General features: G+C 45.4%; 2 protein-coding genes and 1 long non-coding RNA gene across 8 annotated transcripts; 2 read left to right on the top strand and 1 right to left on the bottom strand.

The window, feature by feature from the left end:
- On the top strand, nt 3150–12647 carry LOC110433089. 3 transcript variants are annotated; one of them, XR_002450476.1, is made up of 3 exons: nt 3150–5836; nt 7207–9883; nt 12007–12647. XR_002450476.1 is itself a non-coding variant. In XM_021454719.1 (2 exons), exon 2 carries the CDS (start codon nt 4583–4585, stop codon nt 6749–6751), a length of 2169 nt encoding a protein of 722 aa, XP_021310394.1. In that variant the 5' UTR covers nt 3150–3602; nt 3743–4582; the 3' UTR covers nt 6752–7339. The 3 variants fall into 3 exon arrangements, 2 of the variants coding, with proteins under 2 accessions (XP_021310394.1, XP_021310393.1); XM_021454719.1 differs by lacking the exon at nt 12007–12647 and having other exon boundaries at nt 3150–3602; nt 3743–7339; XM_021454718.1 differs by lacking the exon at nt 12007–12647 and having other exon boundaries at nt 3150–3602; nt 3738–7339.
- LOC110433105 lies at nt 15847–17967 on the top strand. 4 transcript variants are annotated; one of them, XR_002450505.1, is made up of 5 exons: nt 15847–16048; nt 16124–17077; nt 17165–17311; nt 17411–17422; nt 17509–17967. It is a non-coding gene; the product is annotated as an uncharacterized LOC110433105 (long non-coding RNA). The 4 variants fall into 4 exon arrangements; XR_002450503.1 differs by having other exon boundaries at nt 17411–17967; XR_002450504.1 differs by having other exon boundaries at nt 17165–17422.
- LOC8057947 (subtilisin-like protease SBT3.17) lies at nt 19689–21498 on the bottom strand. Its single transcript, XM_002459734.2, has 3 exons — nt 21184–21498; nt 20939–21036; nt 19689–20058 (listed from the first exon to the last, which is right to left on the bottom strand). The coding sequence occupies exons 1-3, from the start codon at nt 21396–21398 to the stop codon at nt 19991–19993; spliced, it is 381 nt and encodes a 126-aa protein (XP_002459779.1). The 5' UTR covers nt 21399–21498; the 3' UTR covers nt 19689–19990.

Below are 21498 nucleotides of genomic sequence, written 5' to 3'. Positions count from 1 at the left end.
AGAGACGCGGTATTGAAATATGCAATTGCTCTTCTAAATAAATAATGAATGGGATCTGCAAGCGCACAGATTAATACCGATGCAGCATTTTAACCGGGAAGTATTCCAGGTATCGTTATTTATATTTTTACCACTGGGAAGGGATTAGCGATCATCACTATTGATTACAGAATAGAATATGAGATTGAGCATCTATCATTGCATGTATAATTGAGAACATTATATCTAACTCTTCATACAGGGATAAGTGTCACATAAAAGATATATGAAATAATAATAGTGACAAGGATAACTAATCTGATCTAGCCACATAATAAATATGATAAGCACCTCAATTAGATACTCTAGAAAGTCATTAGCATGGTATTAGAACGAACTACAAGAATATTCCCTAAGTTATTCTTAACTATATAGTCTAGCATATCATAGTTAGTGCAAGCATACTTAGCAATCATTGCGAGACAAGACTACGCCCATGCATAGTGATATTAGCAAGGAATATGAGAAACATAGCAATCACTCCCCTGTAATAATGTTGCTCTGCCAGCCCAATACACGAGAGGGGGACTATATAAGAATCAATGAAGCTGTCACTATCACGAACCACCCCACGATCTGGCATATTGGGTACAATCGCAGATAAATACGGTATAAGCACCACGCCTACACAATATCTATCATTTACCCATGGATCCGATGGATAAACGCTATACGATCCTAAGCATGTATATAGATCGAATCTAACTAAGCCAAGTACATAACTATGATAAACTAAGAACAATATAATCTTAAATATAAGCAAGTATAGCAAAGTCATAAGCAATATATTGAAGTAGAACAAAGTCATATTCATAATATTGAAGAACAAAGATAATTAGAAAGCAATTAGAAGCACAATTAGAGAATTACCAAGAATCCTTCTCACAGATCCGGAAACCAATCGAAGATTGACTCCTTCTAGTTCTAATCCTATGTAGCTATGCTAATCTAGATGTCTAATTGATGTGGTGGCTCTAATCTTGATCAGAGGCTTCTTCTCCCTTGATGGAACAATGAATTAGGGTTGAGAGGCTCTCTCCTCCAGGGGCCAGGGGGTCTGGTTTTATAGTCCTTCCAAGTGAATATGGGCCGTTGGATCAAACCGACATAGATTGTATGGTTTAGATTCATCCTTTAGGTCGGTGGAGATCTCCCGCAAAGCAGAGTCCTGATTGGACTCAGGGGCAGGGCGGGCGCCCAGTAGGACAGGGCGGGCGCCCTGTCTCTGGCCCCGTTTCGCCTCCGCTTCGGTCTCGTGGCTTCTGGAGTCTTCTAGATGTAAGATAATTGCGCAGCACGTTAATATCTTTACGTAATCCTGACATGTGGGCCTTTCTTCCATATTTCCTGATAACCCCCTGCAGAAATAGACAAACACCAGAACTCGTGGAATTCTGTCAGATAAAACCCTAAGTCTAGATGTTGATTTCATTTGGATCCTTTTCTTTATTTATTTGATAATTAAATTTGATACTTAAGGACCGTCAACACTTAAGTCGACGAACTCCTAAGAACTCGTAGTGAAAAAGGAAAATATGACGAAGTCGTCAAAAAAGTAGATGCTGGAATTTGAGTAAAAACTTGTGTTTGATTGATTGATCGATCATTCATTACAAGGCCCTTGGGTCTACAATTATACCCTGCTCAAAGAGCTATAATCAGACACGACTAGGACTCGAATTCCAAACTAAACAGAATCCGTATACAAAACGATTTTAAATAACTAAGGAAAACATAGAACCATCCCCTCGTAACCGACCGGGACACCGCCACAGATCAATCGGCAACCTCCACGCTTCCTTTCAAAGTCATCGGCAGTCTCCCTGTTATGGCCATCGGCAAGCACCAATATGGATCATCGGCAAGAACACGTCACCCCTGGACTTAGTCATATTCATTCGTCTCTTCATCGGCAGCTCTCCTCATCGGCAACTCTTCTGCAGTCTAGTTACCGTTGCTCCGCCTGCCGATCTGTACTCTACTGGTCCCCGTGCACGTGTCGAAAAACGGTGTCAACAGATAGATATTGTGTAGGCGTGGTGCTTATACCGTATTTATCTGCGATTGTACCCAATATGCCAGATCGCGAGGTAGTTCGTGATAGTGACAACTTTATTTATTCTTATATAGTCCCCCTCTCGTGTATTGGGCTGGCAGAGCAACATTATTACAGGAAAGTGATTGCTATGTTTCTCATTTACCTTGATAATATCACTATGCATGGGCGTAGTCCTGTCTCGCAATGATTGCTAAGTATGCTTGCACTAACTATGATAATGCTAGATTATATAGTTGAGAATAACTTAGGAAATATTCTTGTAGTTCGTTCTAATACCATGCTAATGACTTTCTAGAATATCTAATTGAGGTGCTTATCATATTTATATGTGGCTAAGTTATGCTGATCAGATCAATTATCTTTGTCACTATTTATTACTTCATATATCTTTTATGTGACACTTACCCCTGTATGAAAGAGTTAGATAAATGTTCTCAATTATACATGCAATGATAGATACTCAATCTCATATTCTATTCTATAATCAATATTGATGATTGTTAATCTCTTTCCAGTGGTAAAAATATAAATAACGATACGTGGAATACTTCCCGGTTAAAATGCCACATCGGTATTAATCTGTGCGCTTGCAGATCCCATTCATTATTTATTTAGAAGAGCAATTGCATATTTCAATACTGCGTCTCTCATGTCATGCTGGGGATGACAACTTGGCTTAAGTGGTATGAGGGATAGGTTTGGCATTTTTGGCACCGTTATCAGAATTAGAAAACTATATCTACTTTTGATAGTGATGTTAAGAATACCCAACAATGGGCTACGCTACTTGCGGCGGGTTTCGCGGGTTTGGGCCTCAAAACCCGGGCGGAGGTCCCGATGCGGACGGATGACACGTGGCGGCATCGGTGAGATCGCTTCGGAGCGAGGCTACCGATGAGGAGGCGCGGTGGCCGTCGGATCAGAAAAACTCGAGTTGGACCATAGTGCTCATGACTAGGTGGTTCACTCTGAAAAATATCTACGGGCTTTTGGAGAATATATAATATGCCTGATAAATAAGCCGGAGGAGTACCTCATCTCCTCTATCTTCTTTTTCCACCTCTCCCTTCTCTCTCAGTTTTTCCCTGTAGCCTTATCCTCCCCCTAGTGTTCATATAGATTTTTACTTTGTGTAAGCAACTGAAATTTTCGAGTTGGAAATAGAGGCCCGAATCTTCCACATGTCCGCTGGGATTCAACAAATTTATCTGTGATTTTTGTTGTTCACTGTGCTGAGTTTTTCCCATTTTCGTGCTTGTCTACGATTTGATTTTCCCGGAGTTTGGTTTGATTGCAAGCGATGATTTTTGGGGAGTTGTTTCGTGCCTAGGTGAATTTCATCTATGTCAAGTTTGGAAGTGATTCATGGAGTTTTGAGTCTGATTTCATCGATTCTTGCGCCGTCTGTTCCTTCCTTGGAAGTTTCTGTTCGTACTCAGGAAGTCCTGTATGGAATCGGTCTGAGCGCCATCAGCTCTGGTGCTCAAGCACTGCGAGTGCTCAGGTGAGCGGCGCCCATCACTAGTTCAAGTGCTTGTCTGCTCGCTCTCCCGTACGCCGGCTTGCTTGTGTGTTCTATCTGTGAAGTGCAGTTCGTTCTTGCCTCTGTTCTTTTCTCAGTACTAGTCAGTTTTTGCAGAGCAGCAGCGCCTCAGCTTCTTGCGCTCAGAATCGAGTTCGTGGCAGCACTACCAACACCGGTGTTCAGGCACCGTGTCCGCTCGTTCAAGCAGTGTTTGCCGTGGGTCGTTGTGGCCAGCTGCTCATCCAGGTGTTGTTTTGTTCCTTGCGTGATTGACTGGTGTAGTTCTCTAGCAGTGCTTCTGTTCTGGAGCCAATCACAGCAGCTTGTTCTCTTGATTTTGTGATTGGTCATCGATTTGGATAGTCAGTGCCCTGCCGATGGCATCCAGTGGGAGCTCCGATGCGGGTTGCAGGCAGCCTCTCTGTGAGGATACTAGTTCATGCTCGTATAGGTTTTTGGTTGATTCTCATCAGGTGTTGGTTAGTTAGAAATTGCAGAAGTTCGTGATTACCTAGAGCCATCATTTTGGTTTATTTGAGAGTCTCGTTCCTGCCCGTGAGTGGCCATAAAATTTCCTGCCTACTGGCTTGTGTTTTTAAGTGATTTTCTTGTCAGTCTTTTTAGGTGTTTTTCTGTCCAATTTATTCTTCTTTGATTTCCTGTTTTGTTCGTATTTTGGTTGTTCGAGCTCCGATTTGATTTCCGTTAGTTGCGTTCGTCTTCTATCGTTGTAAGGAATTTTATCTAATTGCTCTTGTCACCAGTTGACTTGAGTAATTTAGTTTCGGGTACTTATTTGTGTTTGGCGGTGATTTGGGACAGTGGCTAAAATTATTTCGAAAGAAAATTTACGGCTCCCATTCACCCCCCCTCTGGTCGCCGCTTTTGGTCTTTCAATTAGTATCAGAGCCAGTTAAGGATCATTCCACCTTAATCGGTCCGTGATCCACGAATGCGACATGGAGCGTGGTTCCGTTAAACCACCGTTCTTCGATGGAACAAATTATCCCTATTGTAAAATACGCATGTCTGCTCATCTCCAGGGGATTGATTGGCTAGTTTGGGAAATTTGCGAGGATGCTACTTTCGTTGTGCTTGAACCTCGTGCTCGAACCACGCAAGATCAAAAAGATTGGCACAACACAAATAGCAGAGCAAGATCTGTTCTTTTCTCGAGTCTTTCGCTTCCTGAGTTCGAGCGTATCTCTGATTGTGCTACTGCTCGAGAGATCTGGGTGAGGCTTCAGAGCTATCACGAGGGTACAGCCCATGTCAAAACCAGACTTTATGAGACGTACAAGAGAGAGTATGAGAACTTCACTCAGCTTGATGGCGAGTCCATCGATGCCATATTTTCTCGTTTTCAGACGATCATTAACAAGATGCGAGCAAACACGGCACAGCTACCTTATGATGATCATGAGAGGGCTCTCAAGCTTCTATATGCCCTAGATCGGAAGGTTTGGGATGTGAAGGTATCCGCCATTATCGAGTCTTCGAACTACGACACCATCACTGTGGACGAGCTGTTCAGCAAGCTCAAGTCCACCGAGATCGACTACCAGACTCAAGCCAAACTCAAGAATCCCTCTGCACCGACTATGGCTTTAGTCTCAGGTAACCGTTCAAGTTCTTCAGCTAACCCTTCACAGATGTCGTTCGCCTTGTCTTCCTTGGTGTCTATTTCAGAGGAGCAGTTGGAGACCCTTGGGGATGACGAGCTGGCGTTGATCATTAGCCGGTTCTCGCGGTTCCACAACAACCGCTTGAACCGCCGCCGCGGCGGTGATCAAAAGGTGTGCTGCTACAACTGTGGAGATCTCGACCACTTCGTCGCCCACTGCCCCAAGAAGAACAAGCACTCCTTCGACAAGTACGACTCCGGCAAGCGCAAGGACAAGCACGACTACACCTCCAAGAAGCACAAGTCAAAGAAGGGCTTCGACAAGGAGGTGCTCAAGAAGATGTACCGCAAGAAAGCCAAGGCGCAAGAGCGTGCCTTTCTTGCTTCCCTCAGCGACCTCGACAATGACTCTGGCGATGACCGCTCCTCTTCTCCCTCGAGTGACGATGAGTCCGAGAGGAAGATGGAGAAGCTGACCGGTCTTTGCTTCATCGTCGACTCCACTCACGGAGGCTTCTGCACCATGGCGATTGATGAAGAGGTGAAGGCCAGCAAGGATGAGGTCTCCTTCAACGACGACACCTCCGAGGTACCTCCTTCTGTCGATGACCTTGTCACTGAGCTTGATAGCATGAATATCACCTTGATTAGTCAAGATAAATTGCTTAAGCGTGTTGTCCATGAGAGGAAAGAGTTTAAGGACAAGCTAGAGTTGGCGCTTAAGGAGCTTGAGGTTGCTAAGAAGTGTGTTGTGGTTGTGTCAGATGAAGTAGAGTGCGATGAGTGTGCTGTTCATATGTCTAACTTCTCTGAATTGCAATCTAAGTATGCTACTTTGCTTGATGAGTATGGTGAGCTGAAGGCTAGGCCTGTCTTGTTGGATGCGTGCAAGTCCTGCTCGGGCTTGCAATCTGAGCTGGCAGAGAAGAATGCCAAGATTTGTGATCTTGAGAAGGCCAGTTTAGATAGCGCCGCTGCTAAGTGTGCACGTTGTGAGAGCTTGGTGCTAGAGCTTGAGTCTTGCAGGCACGATAAGATGAGATCCGAGGAAGACAACACATACCTTCAGTCCATCTTGAGCTGGGTGTCTAGCAGTGAGCCACAGTTGGGCATGGTGGTGAGCCAGTTCAGGCGGGGAACTTGCACATCGGGTGTAGGCTTTGCAATAGGTGGGAAGGGTGAAAATCTTTATGGCAAGGTTGGTGAGTTTAGTGGTTTGAGCCCAAGTGAGAAACCATCCACTACTCCCAAGTTGATCAAATTCACTCCACCTGAGCCTTCCAAACCCACTGTAAAAGATGGAGTGTTTGAAGAACCTCCAAAATCCCCACCTCAGAAACAAGTGTGGATTCCAAAACCTAACCATCTCAGGAACCCACTTGACACTCTACCAAACATCTCTGAGGATCCCCTTCCTAAAGCCAAAAAGCCACCAAGAGTGAATCATACCCACAAGAGAGTGAACCAACAACCACCCAAGAGAGAGGTAAGGTATCACTGTTAGTATTGCCATAGGGATGGTCACCTTGCTGAGTTTTGCTTTAGGAGGAAGAGAGATGAGCAGCGAGAGTACGAGTTGAACAACCGGAACATGTACCGCCCACCCCATGGCGTACATGTGCCGCCTGTACAGAGGCGCAGTGCTAGGCCTAGAGGTGCAATGCCTCAAGGTTCTAGGCCTCAGCTTGCGAGACCATGTGGTGGTCGTGCCCGACGTGGTTCAGGTCATGATCAATATGACTTTGAACCTCATGGCGGTGGCTTTGCTTCTCAGTCCCACAGCTCTAGCGGACCACGTTTTCCCTTTCGTGGTGATCGCTTTCCTCAAATGGGACATGGCATGCTTGGTGTTTTTCCTAACACTTTTCCAGGGCAAATGACCCAACACTGGTATCTTTCACAGTTTACAAACCCCAGTGTTGCGCCATTTGCTCACCCCATGTCTTTCTATTGATGCAGATCGGAGGCCTGGAGAATACGTGGCTTGTTGATTACGGTTGTTCGCGCCACATGGCCGGAAGTTCAAAATGGTTCTCCAGCCTCGACCCCGTGCAATGTAAGGAGTACATCACATTCGGGGACAATAGCAAAGGTAAGGTGCTTTCTCGTGGGACCATTCGGGTCAATGAGAGTTTTGTCTTGAAGGATGTTGCTTTGGTTTCAAATTTGCATTTCAATTTGCTTTCGGTTTCGCAACTCCTTCAGGATGGTTTTGAGGTGCGCTTTAAGACTGGCTTGTCTCGAGTTCTTGATTCTCAGAGAAATCTTGTTTGCCAGATTGTCCCTTTTGGTCATGTCTTTCGAGCTGATTTTTATCACTCTTTTGGCTCTTCTCGTTGTCTTGTGGCTGGATCCTCTTCTCATCTTTGGAAGTGGCATAGGAGACTTGGTCATTTGAGCTTTGACTTACTAGCTAGGTTGAGCTCACTTGACTTAATCCGAGGATTGCCTAAATTGAAATTTGAGAAGGATTTGGTTTGTCACCCTTGTCGTCATGGGAAGATGGTTGCCGCTTCTCACCCTCCTGTGACTCAGGTCATGACCAAGGAACCCGGTGAGCTACTTCATATGGACACAGTTGGTCCGGCTCGAGTTCGGTCAGAGGGAGGGAAGTGGTATGTTCTAGTGATTGTGGATGACTTTTCTCGCTACTCTTGGGTGTTTTTCATGGAGGGTAAGGATGAGGCTTTTTCTCATGTTCAAGATTTGATTCTTCGGTTACAAACTGAGTTGCCTAAGAATGCCATGAGAGCTATACGCAGTGACAATGGCACAGAATTCAAAAACACTTAGTTTGATACCTTCTGTGCTTCCTTGGGTCTCGAGCACCAGTTTTCCTCTCCTTATGTTCCCCAGCAAAATGGTGTTGTTGAGCGCAAAAATCGGACCCTTGTTGAGATGGCCAGGACGATGCTCGATGAGCATAGGACTCCTAAGAGATATTGGGCCGGGGCGATCAACACCGTCTGTCATGTCTCCAATCGCATTTTTCTTCGAGCCTTCTTGAAAAAGACTTCTTATGAGTTGCGATTTGGTAGACTACCCAAGGTAAGTCACTTCAGGGTATTTGGTTGCAAGTGTTTCATCCTAAAGCAAGGTAATTTAGACAAATTTGAGTCTAGGTCCTCCGACGGTATTTTTCTTGGTTATGCTTCTCATTCTCAAGCATATCGTGTACTTAACCTTGAAACTAACCGAGTCGTGGAGACCTGTGAGGTCACATTCGATGAGACTATGCCTTGTTCTTCTCTTGTCTTTGAATGTGCAGGTGATCAGGAGATTGGTGAGAGCATCTTTGTTGAGGATGATGCAGAAGATGCCGATTGGGGTGATCCCGAGCCAACACCACTGGCTGCCCCTCTCGAGTCTTCGACAACTACTTCGCCTGATGGCCCCAATCCTTCTTCTTCCACTACTTGGGGTCCGATCGAGCAGCCTCCTCAGCCTACACCGGCTGTCCCTGAGGAGGCCCTAGCTGCAGTCGAGGGGGAGGTGACTTCTTCAAGGGAAGCACCTCGACACATTCAGCGTCGCCATCCACCTTAGACCATGATTGGTGAAATTGACCAGCAAATCACGCGGTCCAGGTCATATCACATCTCACACTTCGCTTATTCTGCTTTTGTTGCTTCTTTTGAGCCTCGAGATGTTGGACACGCACTATCTAATTCCGATTGGGTTAATGCTATGCATGAGGAGTTAGAAAACTTTGAGAGAAACAAGGTTTGGGTTTTAGTACCGCTTCCACCAGATTGCCATCCCATAGGTACCAAGTGGGTTTTCAAAAACAAACAGAGTGAAGATGGGGTGGTAGTGAGGAACAAGGCTAGGTTGGTAGCTCAGGGTTTTGTCAGAAAGAGGGGATAGACTATGAGGAAACCATTGCTCCTGTTGCCCGTCTAGAAGCCATTAGGATCCTTTTAGCCTTTGCAGCTTCAAAAGGGTTCAAGCTGTATCAGATGGATGTCAAGAGTGCTTTCTTAAATGGGTATATAGAGGAAGAGGTCTATGTGAGACAACCCCCTGGCTTTGAAAATCCTAAGTTTCCTAACCATGTTTCTAAACTCCATAAAGCCTTGTATGGTCTAAAACAAGCCCCGAGAGCCTAGTATGAGCGTTTGAAAGCCTTCTTGCTTGCAAAGGATTTTAAATTGGGTTCTGTTGATAAAACTTTGTTTCTCCTCAAGCAAGGCACTGACACTCTTTTGGTTCAGATATACGTGGATGATATCATTTTCGGTGGCTCTTCTCATGCACTTGTTGGCAAGTTTGCAGAAACTATGAGTAGGGAATTTGAGATGAGCATGATGGGTGAGATGACGTTCTTTCTTGGTTTGCAAATCAAGCAAACTAGAGAAGGGACGTTTGTGCACCAAGGCAAGTACACCAAGGACGTACTCAAGAAATTCGATATGGGCGAGGCCAAGCCTCTCTCGACACCCATGTCGACCATGACGGCCCTGGATGCAGATGAAGAAGGAGAAGTTGTGGACCAGAAGGAGTACCGAAGCATGATCGGATCGCTACTGTACCTGACGGCGACAAGACCGGACATCCAGTTCGCGGTCTGCTTGTGTGCGCGCTTTCAGTCTTCGTCACACACATCTCATTGTCAAGCTGTCAAACGAATCTTGAGGTACCTCCGTTTCACACCTGAGTTCGGTCTTTGGTTTTCAGCTTCCTCCTCTCTTTCTCTTTGCGGCTATTCTGATGCGGATTATGCCGGCTGCCGTGTCGAGCGCAAGTCCATGTCGGGGACTTGCCAGTTTCTTGGGACTTCTCTTGTGTCTTGGTCCTCTCGCAAGCAATCCTCAGTTGCCCAATCCACCACAGAAGCCGAGTATGTTGTTGCTGCTGCTTGCTGCTCCCAGTTGCTTTGGATGATAGCTACTTTGAGAGATTTTAGGTTAGAGTTTAGGTGAGTGCCTCTGCTTTGTGATAGCACCAGTGGCATAAGCGTTGCTAAAAACCTAGTTCTCCACTCAAAAACCAAGCATATAGATGTCCGCTTTCACTTCCTGCGTGACCACTATGAGAAAGGAGATATTGACCTACACCATGTTGATACCCAAAATCAGCTTGTAGACATCTTTACCAAACCCCTTGACCAAGCCCAGTTTGCTCGCTTGCGAGGGGAGCTTGGAGTTTGTTTCCCTTTTTAGTTGAGGGGAACTTTGGTTTTTTGTACACTAGTTTTGTTTTCTTTTAGTTTAGCTTTTATTTTATTTTTGTATCATATTGCATTGCATTTCATCTCATCATGTATATTAGAGCATTTTGAGCTTCATGATTATAGTTGTTAGATTGAGATTATGCTCTTTGTGATATGTCTTGTATGTACATGATGGTGCTTGTCGCTTAGGATCTTTTTGATCACTTGATGCATGTTATGAGCTAAGCATGTTTTATAACTTGTGAACTTGACATAAACTTGCTGAAACCTGACAATTGTTCACCATTGTGATTGGCAACTAGCATGTGTAGGATGTGTTGAGATCACTTGAGCTATCATTTATATGCTAGGTTGCTATGTCTCATTCTTTGAGTTATACACTTGCTTTGACAACTTGTAAATTCTTATACTAAAAATTGAAAATCAAGCTAAGTGAAAAGAAAAGATCGAGATGGGTCTGTGCTGTCCTACGTCAAGGTATCGAGACTGCTTCCAATTGCACTTATGGATGAACTTGAGCCTTGTAGTGGATGCCGAGATCATTGTCTTAAGCTTGCGATTGTCTTTGACATAGGCTTGGCATGGTCGATAAGTTGGTTTGATGGTACAGGTAACCTCTCGCACTCACACATGTTTTTGACTAAACCTTGTGATATGCTGCAAACTCCGATAAAATGAAAATTTGATGAAAACACAAGTCTAAGGTTAGTCTTTGACATGATGTATGAATGTTGTTTGGGGTAGTTCACCTTGTATACACTTGTTAGCACTAGGTTGATTTCCTACTTATACCTGCTATGTGCTACTTTCAGTGGTGAACTCCTTCTTATAATGGCTTAAAATTGATCAAAAATGCTTAAATGTCATATTTCGTTTCACTTGATCAGTTTGAGCATTTGCTAGCACTTGTACTTATTGCTATACACACATGACAACACCACCTAGAGCATCTTTTCAATCTGATTGCTATACTCCTGAAGCTTTTATATATGTGCATTTTTTGCATTCATAGCATGTTTTGAGGGGGAGTTGCACTCCTTGGGCAAATCTTGATAAGTGCATGTGTCAACAAGGAGGAGAAAGTTACACACAAAAAAGAGAGACATGCATTCATTTGAGAGAGATTGCATTTGCTCAGGGGGAGTTGCATTTGAGTTGCTTTTGCTAGATGTGTTGAGCCTTTGCCTCTTCTAGAGGGTCTAGTTGTTTTCTGGCTTTTCAAGTTTTGCTAGCGGTGTTGAGCCTGTTTGCCTCTTCTTGAGGGCTAGCTGTGTTTTACTTGGTTGTGTCGAGCTGTTGCCCATGTCTTTGGGGACCAAGTTGTTGGCTTTGCTTCACTCATTGTGAGTGACCTGTTTCGAGCTTACACTTGAGTTGGTTTTCTCTGGCCTTGTGTTGGTGTTGACAATGCACTCATCAAGGGGGAGATTGCGAACACATGGTTTTTACATAACCATTGTGGAGTACCCTTGTTGTGTGATGAGCGATTATCAACATTTTGGTGGGTTGTTGGTTCGGTGGTTCTACTGATATCCTGGCACAGGGTTATGTATCGAAACGGTGTCTCTTGGCTTCGTGATGTGCAGGTGTGGGGTCTGGATGCGGTGGCAGCGGTCGGGTGAAGGTCAAGTAGGGCGTGCCGTGCTGACGGACCGGTTGCGGTGAAGGGCGGACATGAGGCTTGGACTGACGGACCAGACGACCGGGTGGCCAGCTGCGGTGGCTGACATTTGGGACATCGATAAGCGCAAGTGTACACGGCGGGGGACGCGTACGGGCTACGCAACTCGCGGCGGGTTTCGCGGGTTTGGGTCTCAAAACCCGAGCGAAGGTCCCGATGCGGACGGATGACACGTGGCGGCATCGGTGAGATCGCTTCGGAGCGAGGCTACCGATGAGGAGGCGCGGTGGCCGTCGGATCAGAAAAACTCGAGTTAGACCATAGTGCCTATGGCTAGGTGGTTCGCTCCGAAAAATATCTACGAGCATTTGGGAAATATGTAATATGCAAATAAGAGTCCCCCGTCTCCTCTATCTTCTTTTTCCACCTCTCCCTTCTCTCTCAATTTTTTCCCCTAGCCTTTTCCTCCCCCCGTAGTGTTCATGTTTAGGTCTATAGATTTTTACTTTGTGTAAGCAACTGAAATTTTCGAGTTGGGAATGGAGGCCCGAATCCTCCACATGTCCGCTGGGATTCAGCAAATTTGTCTGTGATTTTTGTTGTTCACTGTGCTGAGTTTTTCTCATTTTCGTGCTTGTCTACGATTTGATTTTCCCGGAGTTTGGTTTGATTGCAAGCGATGATTTTTGGGGAGTTGTTTCGTGCCTAGGTGAATTTCATCTATGTCAAGTTTGGAAGTGATTCATGGAGTTTTGAGTCTGATTTCATCGATTCTTTGGCCGTCTGTTCCTTCCCTGGAAGTTTCTGTTCGTGCTCAGGAAGTCCTGTATGGAATCGGTCTGAGCGCCATCAGCTCTGGTGCTCAAGCACTGCGAGTGCTCAGGTGAGCGGCGCCCATCACTAGTTCAAGTGCTTGTCTGCTCGCTCTCCCGTACGCCGGCTTGCTTGTGTGTTCTATCTGTGAAGTGCAGTTCGTTCTTGCCTCTGTTCTTTTCTCAGTACTAGTCAGTTTTTGCAGAGCAGCAGCGCCTCAGCTTCTTGCGCTCAGAATCGAGTTCGTGGCAGCACTACCAACACCGGTGTTCAGGCACCGTGTCCGCTCGTTCAAGCAGTGTTTGCCGTGGGTCGTTGTGGCCAGCTGCTCATCCAGGTGTTGTTTTGTTCCTTGCGTGATTGACTGGTGTAGTTCTCTAGCAGTGCTTCTGTTCTGGAGCCAATCACAGCAGCTTGTTCTCTTGATTTTTGTGATTGGTCATCGATTTGGATAGTCAGTGCCCTGCCGATGGCATCCAGTGGGAGCTCCGATGCAGGTTGCAGGCAGCCTCTTGTGAGGATACTAGTTCATGCTCGTACAGGTTTTTGGTTGATTCTCATCAGGTGTTGGTTAGTTAGAAATTGCAGCAGTTCGTGATTACCTAGAGCCATCATTTTGGTTTATTTGAGAGTCTCGTTCGTGGCCGTGAGTGGCCATAAAATTTCCTGCCTGTAGGCTTATGTTTTTAAGTGATGTTCTTGTCTGTCTTTTTAGGTGTTTTTCTGTCCAATTTATTCTTCTTTGATTTCCTGTTTCGTTCGTATTTTGGTCGTTCGAGCTCCGATTTGATTTCCGTTAGTTGCATTCGTCTTCTATCGTTATAAGGAATTTATCTAATTGCTCTTGTCACTAGTTGACTTGAGTAATTCAGTTTCGGGTACTTATTTGTATTTGGCGGGATTTGGGACAGTGGCCAAAATTATTTCGAAAGAAAATTTACGGCTCCCATTCACCCTCTCTGGTCGCCGCTTTCGGTCCTTCGCATGTATATCTGCATACTCCTCTTACCCATGTATGTAGACGTACTTCCACTGAACATGTGCGCACACATACTGCACAAGCCGCGTACATACACATACTCTTTACATGCGAAATCTCAAATATACTAACACAAGTTTGAAAAACAGAGTATGCATGTAGCAACCAACAGATAAACCAGCCAACTGCAAATAATGTGTGACGCGCGCAGGGAAAATGATTTATTAATTGATCAACAAGTATATATGTGCATATACTAATTTGGTATATAGATATATAGAGTTACTATGGGTACTTACTTATACATCAGGTCCTCGTCCTCTACTGTATAAAAATGTTACATATAGGAAAATATGATGTCAGTAATTTAAATAATTAATTAATCTCAACAGATATGCACGACGTACGTATGTAGTATCTCCTATCTTCTACAACTAAAAAGAATAAAACTATGACTCTCTTTTGGTGCGACTTTTCATCACGTTGCTCCGCCTCTCACTACCGGACTCAGGAGCTTTGCCGTGTGCCTCAAGCACACGGCAAAATGCCCAAAGCACACGGCAAAGACTTTGCTGTGCGCTGCACACGGAGTGCACGACACAGTAGCTGACGGTGAGGACTATCTTTGTTGTGCGCCAGCCGCCGGGCACACGGCAAAACCTAATGCCGTGTATCTTTTTGCCACTCGGCACACAAAAGCAACGTAACGTCCGCCATCGCAGTAACGGCCAGCTTTGCCGTGCGCCACGTCATATGGCTCACAGCAAAGTAATTATTTTTAAAAACCACGAAAAGATGCTTTGTCGTGTGCTGCCTGACCAGGCCCACGACAAAATGGGAGGCTTTGCCGTGTGCTGCCTGACCAGGCACACGGCAAAATGAGAGGCTTTGCTATGTGCTGCCTGACTAGGAGCATGGCAAAAATGAGAGGCTTTGTCGTGTGCTGCCTGGCCAGGCACACGGCAAAGCCAGTCCCAGGTGGCTCTGGCCACCATCTTTACCGTGTGCCTTAGGATACAGCACACGGCAAACAAGCTCTTTGTTGTGTGCAACGCACGGCCTCTATGGTTAATTTTTTTTTGCTTGTAGTTGCTTCGCCATCAAAACAAACAGATATATATCACAGATCACACATATACATTCGTAAGCATCATAGATCATATATATCATAAATACGACAAATCCATCACATAAACTCCATGTCCATCTCATGTAGGCCACAAACAACACATAAACTCCATGAACACATATAAACCCACAAACATCACATAATGTTCATAATCATCACAAGTCTCACTCCATGCGTCCCATATCATGAATCACAGTCCACCTACCTCGGCCCACTCCATGCGTCCCACCCCGATCCTCCTTGTTGCCTAGGAGGTGGATCGTTTGACGCCGCCGATTGATTCTACACAAAGTTAAATATGTTGCATGTGTTAGACAAAGGTTATAAATAGAAGTGTTGTCTAACAACAGATATATGGACTTAACAAACGTTATAAACAGAAGGCAAACTCACAGGAGCATTGACAGGTTGTATAGGTTGGAATAACTCAGGTGGAAGAGGCTGACCATATCCCCTTCCGCTGCACGACGCGCAATCCGCACCCCGGGAGGAAAGGAATCGTCGTAGCCTCGCTTGCCGCTCGCCCATGATGCACAATCACCGCAACCCACACTCGTTCCCTTCCTACGCTAGCCCACGCTGCCGCACCCTTGCGCCTTCACACCGGCACCGACACCGGCACCTCTCCACGCCCTTGCTCCGACACCGCTGACCACCCATTGCAGATCCTAGAGGAGCCGCGCCTCATCTTCGCTGCTGCTCCTCTCTATCGATGGCCATGCGATGGTCCCAGCCCGACGCTTCATCACACGCAAGCTCGCCATGCTACCTGCTTGCACGCCCTATCGCTCATCCCGCCCTACGCCGCAGCACACACACCGCTGCAGCCACGCCCCATAACGGCTGGGCCAACGCGCCCACGATGGCCGAGCCGCGGGGATCCACGATGACCGCGCCGGCACGACCTCCTTGCCCATCCCCGATCTACGCCGCCATCGCCCATCATTCAGAGTCGAGCCGCCGCGAACAGGATCATGCCATGCTGTACCGAGGTGAGGCATTCGTTCATTGGCAACCGTCGCTCATCCAGGAAATGGAATGTAGTGGTCTCCATCTCTCACAATGAGACGGCCATGTTGTACCGAGGTGAGGCGTCTGCTCATTTCCTAGATGCGTGAGTTCTTGTGATTTCACCCTTATTTGCCGCGTTGATATCTGCAGGAGTTGTGGCTCCCGCGGCACCCGAGGACGAGCAGCTGGCTGGTTACTTTAGAGTCTGTTTGCTACAGCTCAAAACAGCTTCATAAGCTGTTGTGAGCTGTTTTTTTTTTTGCCAAATACTTATTTCCAATACAGCTTTATGGGTGAAGCTATTTTTCCCCTCCTCTCACAAAGACATAAGTTAGGATGAAGCTGGAAAAAAGTCTCTTATTGCAGCTTCTCCCTCATTTCTCTCTCTCAACTATGCATGAAAGTAGTTGGTGAAGCTATTTTGCCAAACACTTTCTCCAAAACAGCTCAGCTTCATCTAGAAAGTCACTCATGAAGCTATTTTCTAAAAAAACAGCTTTACTAGTGAAGTTGAGTTGTGCCAAACAAGCTCTTAATGTGTTGCTGCATCTTTGACGTGAGAAACTTGAGTAAGTTTTGAACTGAATAATTGTCTGCTAAATGTTTAGGTGCTCTTTGGATATTGGGATATAAGCGGTGGGATAGTGCAAGGGAAATAAATGGCTAGGATTAAATGAGGGATATATATGTGCTTTCAAATTTCAAATTTCAGTTAATATGAAGCTTTGTTGGGGACACGACATTGTTAGTCTTCAATTTGGCATGAGATTATTTGTTTACACTGAGTATGGCGCGACAGACGGTGGCTGCTAGAGATGCACAACTTCTGGTTGACCGGAGCCAGAGGCGTGCGTATGCAGCTCTAGAGAGTGGCAACGGTGGTGCAGGAATTGGGAGCGCAAGGCAGTGACGGCGAAGGAAGTGCTGCACGGCAGCTGAGCAATGACAGTGAAGGGAATGCCTCAATGCATGATAAATTTTTTGAGGCCTGATATGTTTATATTTTTTTTTGCAATTTACAAATGTTTGTGTGCATAGCTTGGATCTATTAGATTTGATGGTGCCTACAAAACGAGATCGCAGTTTCACTTCGAAGAATTTTTGGTAGTTTGCCTGTGCTTGCTTTGCTGCTTCAATCTAAAGATCAGGCTTGGTTTATTTATTTACCATGTAGGTTCTTTTTTATATCAGGATCAGTTTGGACGTTCGTCTTCTGGAGGCCAAGCTAGAGAGCTGCTGTGATGCACTCAATCAGCGCCTGGTGCCTAGACCGATTTGGCCGTTTGTTCTCTCACGCAAGTGCAGCAGTTCGTTCCTGTCTTGAGCCTCTGTTTTCTGGTTGGTCAAGTTTATTTCTTGCTTCCTGTCGTGGAGTTCAGCTCTCCCAGTACTGCTTGCTTTGCTTTTTTTTTTTCTGAGCTCATCTGTTGTGGCCAGCTGCTCATCCAGGTGATGATTTGTTCCTTGGGTGATTGACCGGAGTTGTTCGTCAGTTTTCAGCACTGCTTGTGTTTCAATCGTAGTTTTTATTTCAGCAAGCAGGAAGCTTCTGCAGTGGTACTAGTTCGTCCTCGTCTGGTTGCTCCCCATCAGGTGTTGGTTGACCAGCAAGAGCAGCAGTAGTACGTACTTGCTTTGAGTCTCTAATTTTGATTGGACAAGAGTGTGCTTTTGCTTCAGTGAAATTGCTAAGTTTTGATTAGAAGTTGACTGCACTGCAGTGTGTGCGTCAATTGCTGCCTGCAGTTTTTCTCTGTATTCTTTAGGCTTAAATTTTCTGATATTTTTCAGTCCTTTTTGCAGCTACGTTTTTCTTGGTTCTTGCGTAGTTTAATTGTTTGAGCTCCGAAATGTATTCCGTCTGTTACATTAATCTTCTACTGCTGCGAGAATTTTTTCTAAGTGCTCTTGTCACCGGTTGACTTGAGTAATTTAGTTTTTGATACCCACTTGTGTTTTGTGGTGATTTGGGACAGTAACCAAAAATATTTCAAGAGAATATTTGTGGCTCCCATTCACTCCCCTTTGGTCGTCATTTTCGGTCCTTCAGTTGTAGATCAAGTTTCTTTTAGCTATGATCATACTTGTGAAAAATGTATATCATCAAATTAACTAATCCTATTGTGCTCTATTAAGGGCATGTTTGATACAACATCTAATTTCTAGCTTTCTAAAAAAAAATAGGAAGACTAATTTTTTATCCAAGCCTTCAGCTAGTTGTTAGCCAACTAGCTAACCTGATTTGAACTAATTCTTAACTCAACTAATAACTATCTCTAGCTCATCTAAACATGCCCTAAATAAATATGCATATGTTCTGAAATTCGTTGCTAGAATTCTGGTGTGGCGCAGTTGGCCCCCTCCCCTCCCCTCCCCTCCCCTCTGTTTTACCAGGACGTCACGGACAGCGAGTCAGCTACAAGCACACGTAGAGCAACAGCAGAAATTTGTTGCAACCAAAGAAAAGCAGCCTATGTATATTTTTTTAAAATTCCAGTGAAGAAGACCCTTTTTCCGTACAGCTGATGACACCCTCAAACTCAAAGTTGTCTCTGCAAATGCTGCTGTGTGCCGAAAGGAACAGAGACGGCTACTGGATGGCGTTTTAAAACCCGGCCGCATGCTCATACCTCCAAGAGCCTGAATGGAATACGTTATCCCTCCTCTTCCCCTCACTAGCGTTCCCACCCTCACAATGATGACAAAATTAAACAACATGGCATATGATGACTTGATGATGAGAAGAGAGCAGTTAGTTCAGGCAAGAATAACGATAATGTATGGCTCCATGAATGAGGTCTGTCGCGTCGTTGATTTGGAGCCGCCGGCTGCTTGTATGTTGTCCATAGCCAGCCTCTCTCGGAGTTGGCCGGTGGCCTCTGGATGCTGCCTGCAGCATCAGTCAGGATGTGTAGTGGGACGGTTCAACCGAAGCGCAGGCAGGCCAGATTAGATTAAAAACCCGGGCAGCACTTGTTTTATTCCTTGTCTTAAATTAACCATGCATGCTGCTCCCGATTTTTGTTGATTACGAAATGCGGCACAAATAAATGCTTGTGTAATGTAATACAATTGGACATTTTGTGACGAATGCTGAAGGTGAACAACTGAAACATGGTTTGATTAATTGATCGAATCCGCACGTTGGCTACACATGGTCCACACTGATGCCTTGCATCGGTCAGCACAGCACGCACTGAAGCACAGCCTGTGCGAGATAATTCTTCCATGCATGCATGTAAAAGGTAAGGAAAGCAACCCTTCACTCTATTGCAAAGCTTGTGCATGTGGGATTCACAGCCTCAGCTCGTGCAAGGAGGCCACCTCAACTTTCAGGCAGTGTGTAATATGCCGCTATAAGAACTCTACGGATGTATTATTGCATTTTCAGGCTAAATTCGTGCTCAGAAACACTGCTCAAGGTACAAGGTGCTCTCGTTTCCGAAAAGGGGAAACACAAGCACAGATGAACAGCACGTTTGCAAGCCCTGAAATGTGCAATTGGTTCGGTTGGTTGGCCACACGCATGTTCTGAAATCTTCTACTCTAACTCCCATCACGTGCAGTCTGGTGCATCCATGGTGATTTCAAACAATGAACATTCGCTTGAGCGTATCTGCCGAATCTGTCAGCCATTCAGCAGTTTTTTTCTCTAACAACAAATCAGCGAACACTGCTTTCAACCATAGCTTTTCTCCCAAGAGTAAACAAATGATTCAGCATGGTGATATCAACCAGTTTGTATATATAAATGTATGGCACTTGATGCTTGGAATTACATGTACAACATTCAGTATTTATGAAGAGGATAAATTGCCTTCACTAGTACACACATGCTGTATACTCGGATAAATTCTGATCATGTAACTTGTTCTACTGTCAGACACCTATGGTGTGTGCACACACTTGCTAACATATGCACATAATTACGAGATAGTAATACACGGTGAAGATGGCAGGTGCTGAAGTATGTAGGTATGTATCTTGCTGGTGACGGTCTGAAAGTACTCGCTCGGTTCAGGTGAGGCGGTTGTCCTGAAGGCTGTACTTCACTTCAGGCAGCGCCTGCAGAACGGCAGGATGCTCTGGCCAAGAAACAAATTAATTAGCACAAGAGTTAGTATGCATTTCCAATGTCCAGACCTTGTTCGTGAACTGTGAAATTAAATTACATGAATTTTGTAGAAACACAAGAAAATGGTTGTTTGTGTTTTCCAGGAACCAAAAAAAAGAAAGCATTCCAAATAAGGTGAGGTCCTTAATAGCATGTTCAAGGACGACCAGAGGGAATCAGGATAATATTATCAATTCTGTTGTTTGCATGGTGGTGGTCGTCCTCTTCTTTAATCTTCTTTACCTTTACACTTTGAGAGACTTGCGGAGTTGGAAACACAAAGTAATTAATGGTAAAAGCTTGTCTTGTTTGTGTGACAATGCAAGAAAGGCGCAAAGCTAAAGGAAAACAGAAACCGTCAAGGAAGATTTTCACTTTACTACTAAGTGAAAAGTTGACGATGTTCAAAGTTAAAGCTACGGGACCGCAGGTAACAAATAAATATGGATGTTGACAATGTTTTACACTAATATACTGATGAAGAAGCGTAGATATGCAGAGCAAAGTTGAAAACCACTGAAGAAGCACGCGTTGCATTGACCTCGGAATTGCCAAGAGGATTCCCTTCCACTCCTCTCTGTCAACTGGGCTTCAAACCTTTAGTTTTACCACTTCACGTAGTTAATAATTGCAGACCATGGATTGACACGATCGATCATGTGAACACCATGTGGGGGATTGTTATAGTTTACATTAAGGTGATTATTACTTAATAACAAGATAAAATTGGGAATAAATGCGACCATCAGACGAAGATACTGTTGCGCCATGAATTGCACGAGACATCAGGCAAGGATCATCGATAAAAGTAAAGAACACCGGGAAATCGAATAAAAAAAAATGGAGCTCACTCTTCAACGCGGCGACCTGCTCCGGCGTGAGCTTGGCGGCGAACCCGCTGGCGACGGCCTTGTAGCTGTAGATCAGCGCCTGCTTGGCTTTCTCCTCGCTTGCAATTCATTCGATGGCAATGGCAGAGAAATCAGATCCTCCAATCAAGGTGACACGGAGACGACCAAAGAAAAATGTTTAATTAGCTGCTGGTGGTGGCATGGCATGGTGCCGGCCGGTGCCATGCCATGGCATGCGCAAATACCTGCCGAGCGCGGTGGCGAGGATGCGCATCTGGTATGCCTTGTAGTTGACGCCCTGGGCGGGGGCCTTCACCATCACCACGTACACGCTCGTCGCGGCCGCCTGCTTGCTCTCTTTGCCGGCGGTCTTGGCCGCCAGGGACACCGCGGCGGACGAGAGGAGGAGTAGGAGCAGGAACGCGGTCACGGCGGCGCAAGGGCGCGTCGTCGTCGTCATGGCACGCCGGCGAAGGGGGAGATGAGATACGAAGATCAGGGGGGGTGCGTGTGCAGTGGAAGGAACGACGCTCTGGTTTTGTTGGTGTGTATGGCGGGAA

Source organism: Sorghum bicolor, chromosome 2 (assembly GCF_000003195.3).
Source record: "Sorghum bicolor cultivar BTx623 chromosome 2, Sorghum_bicolor_NCBIv3, whole genome shotgun sequence".
Taxonomy (NCBI): domain Eukaryota; kingdom Viridiplantae; phylum Streptophyta; class Magnoliopsida; order Poales; family Poaceae; genus Sorghum; species Sorghum bicolor.
The sequence above is the reverse complement of the archived record's forward strand: the minus strand, read 5'-3'. Positions and strand labels throughout refer to the sequence as shown.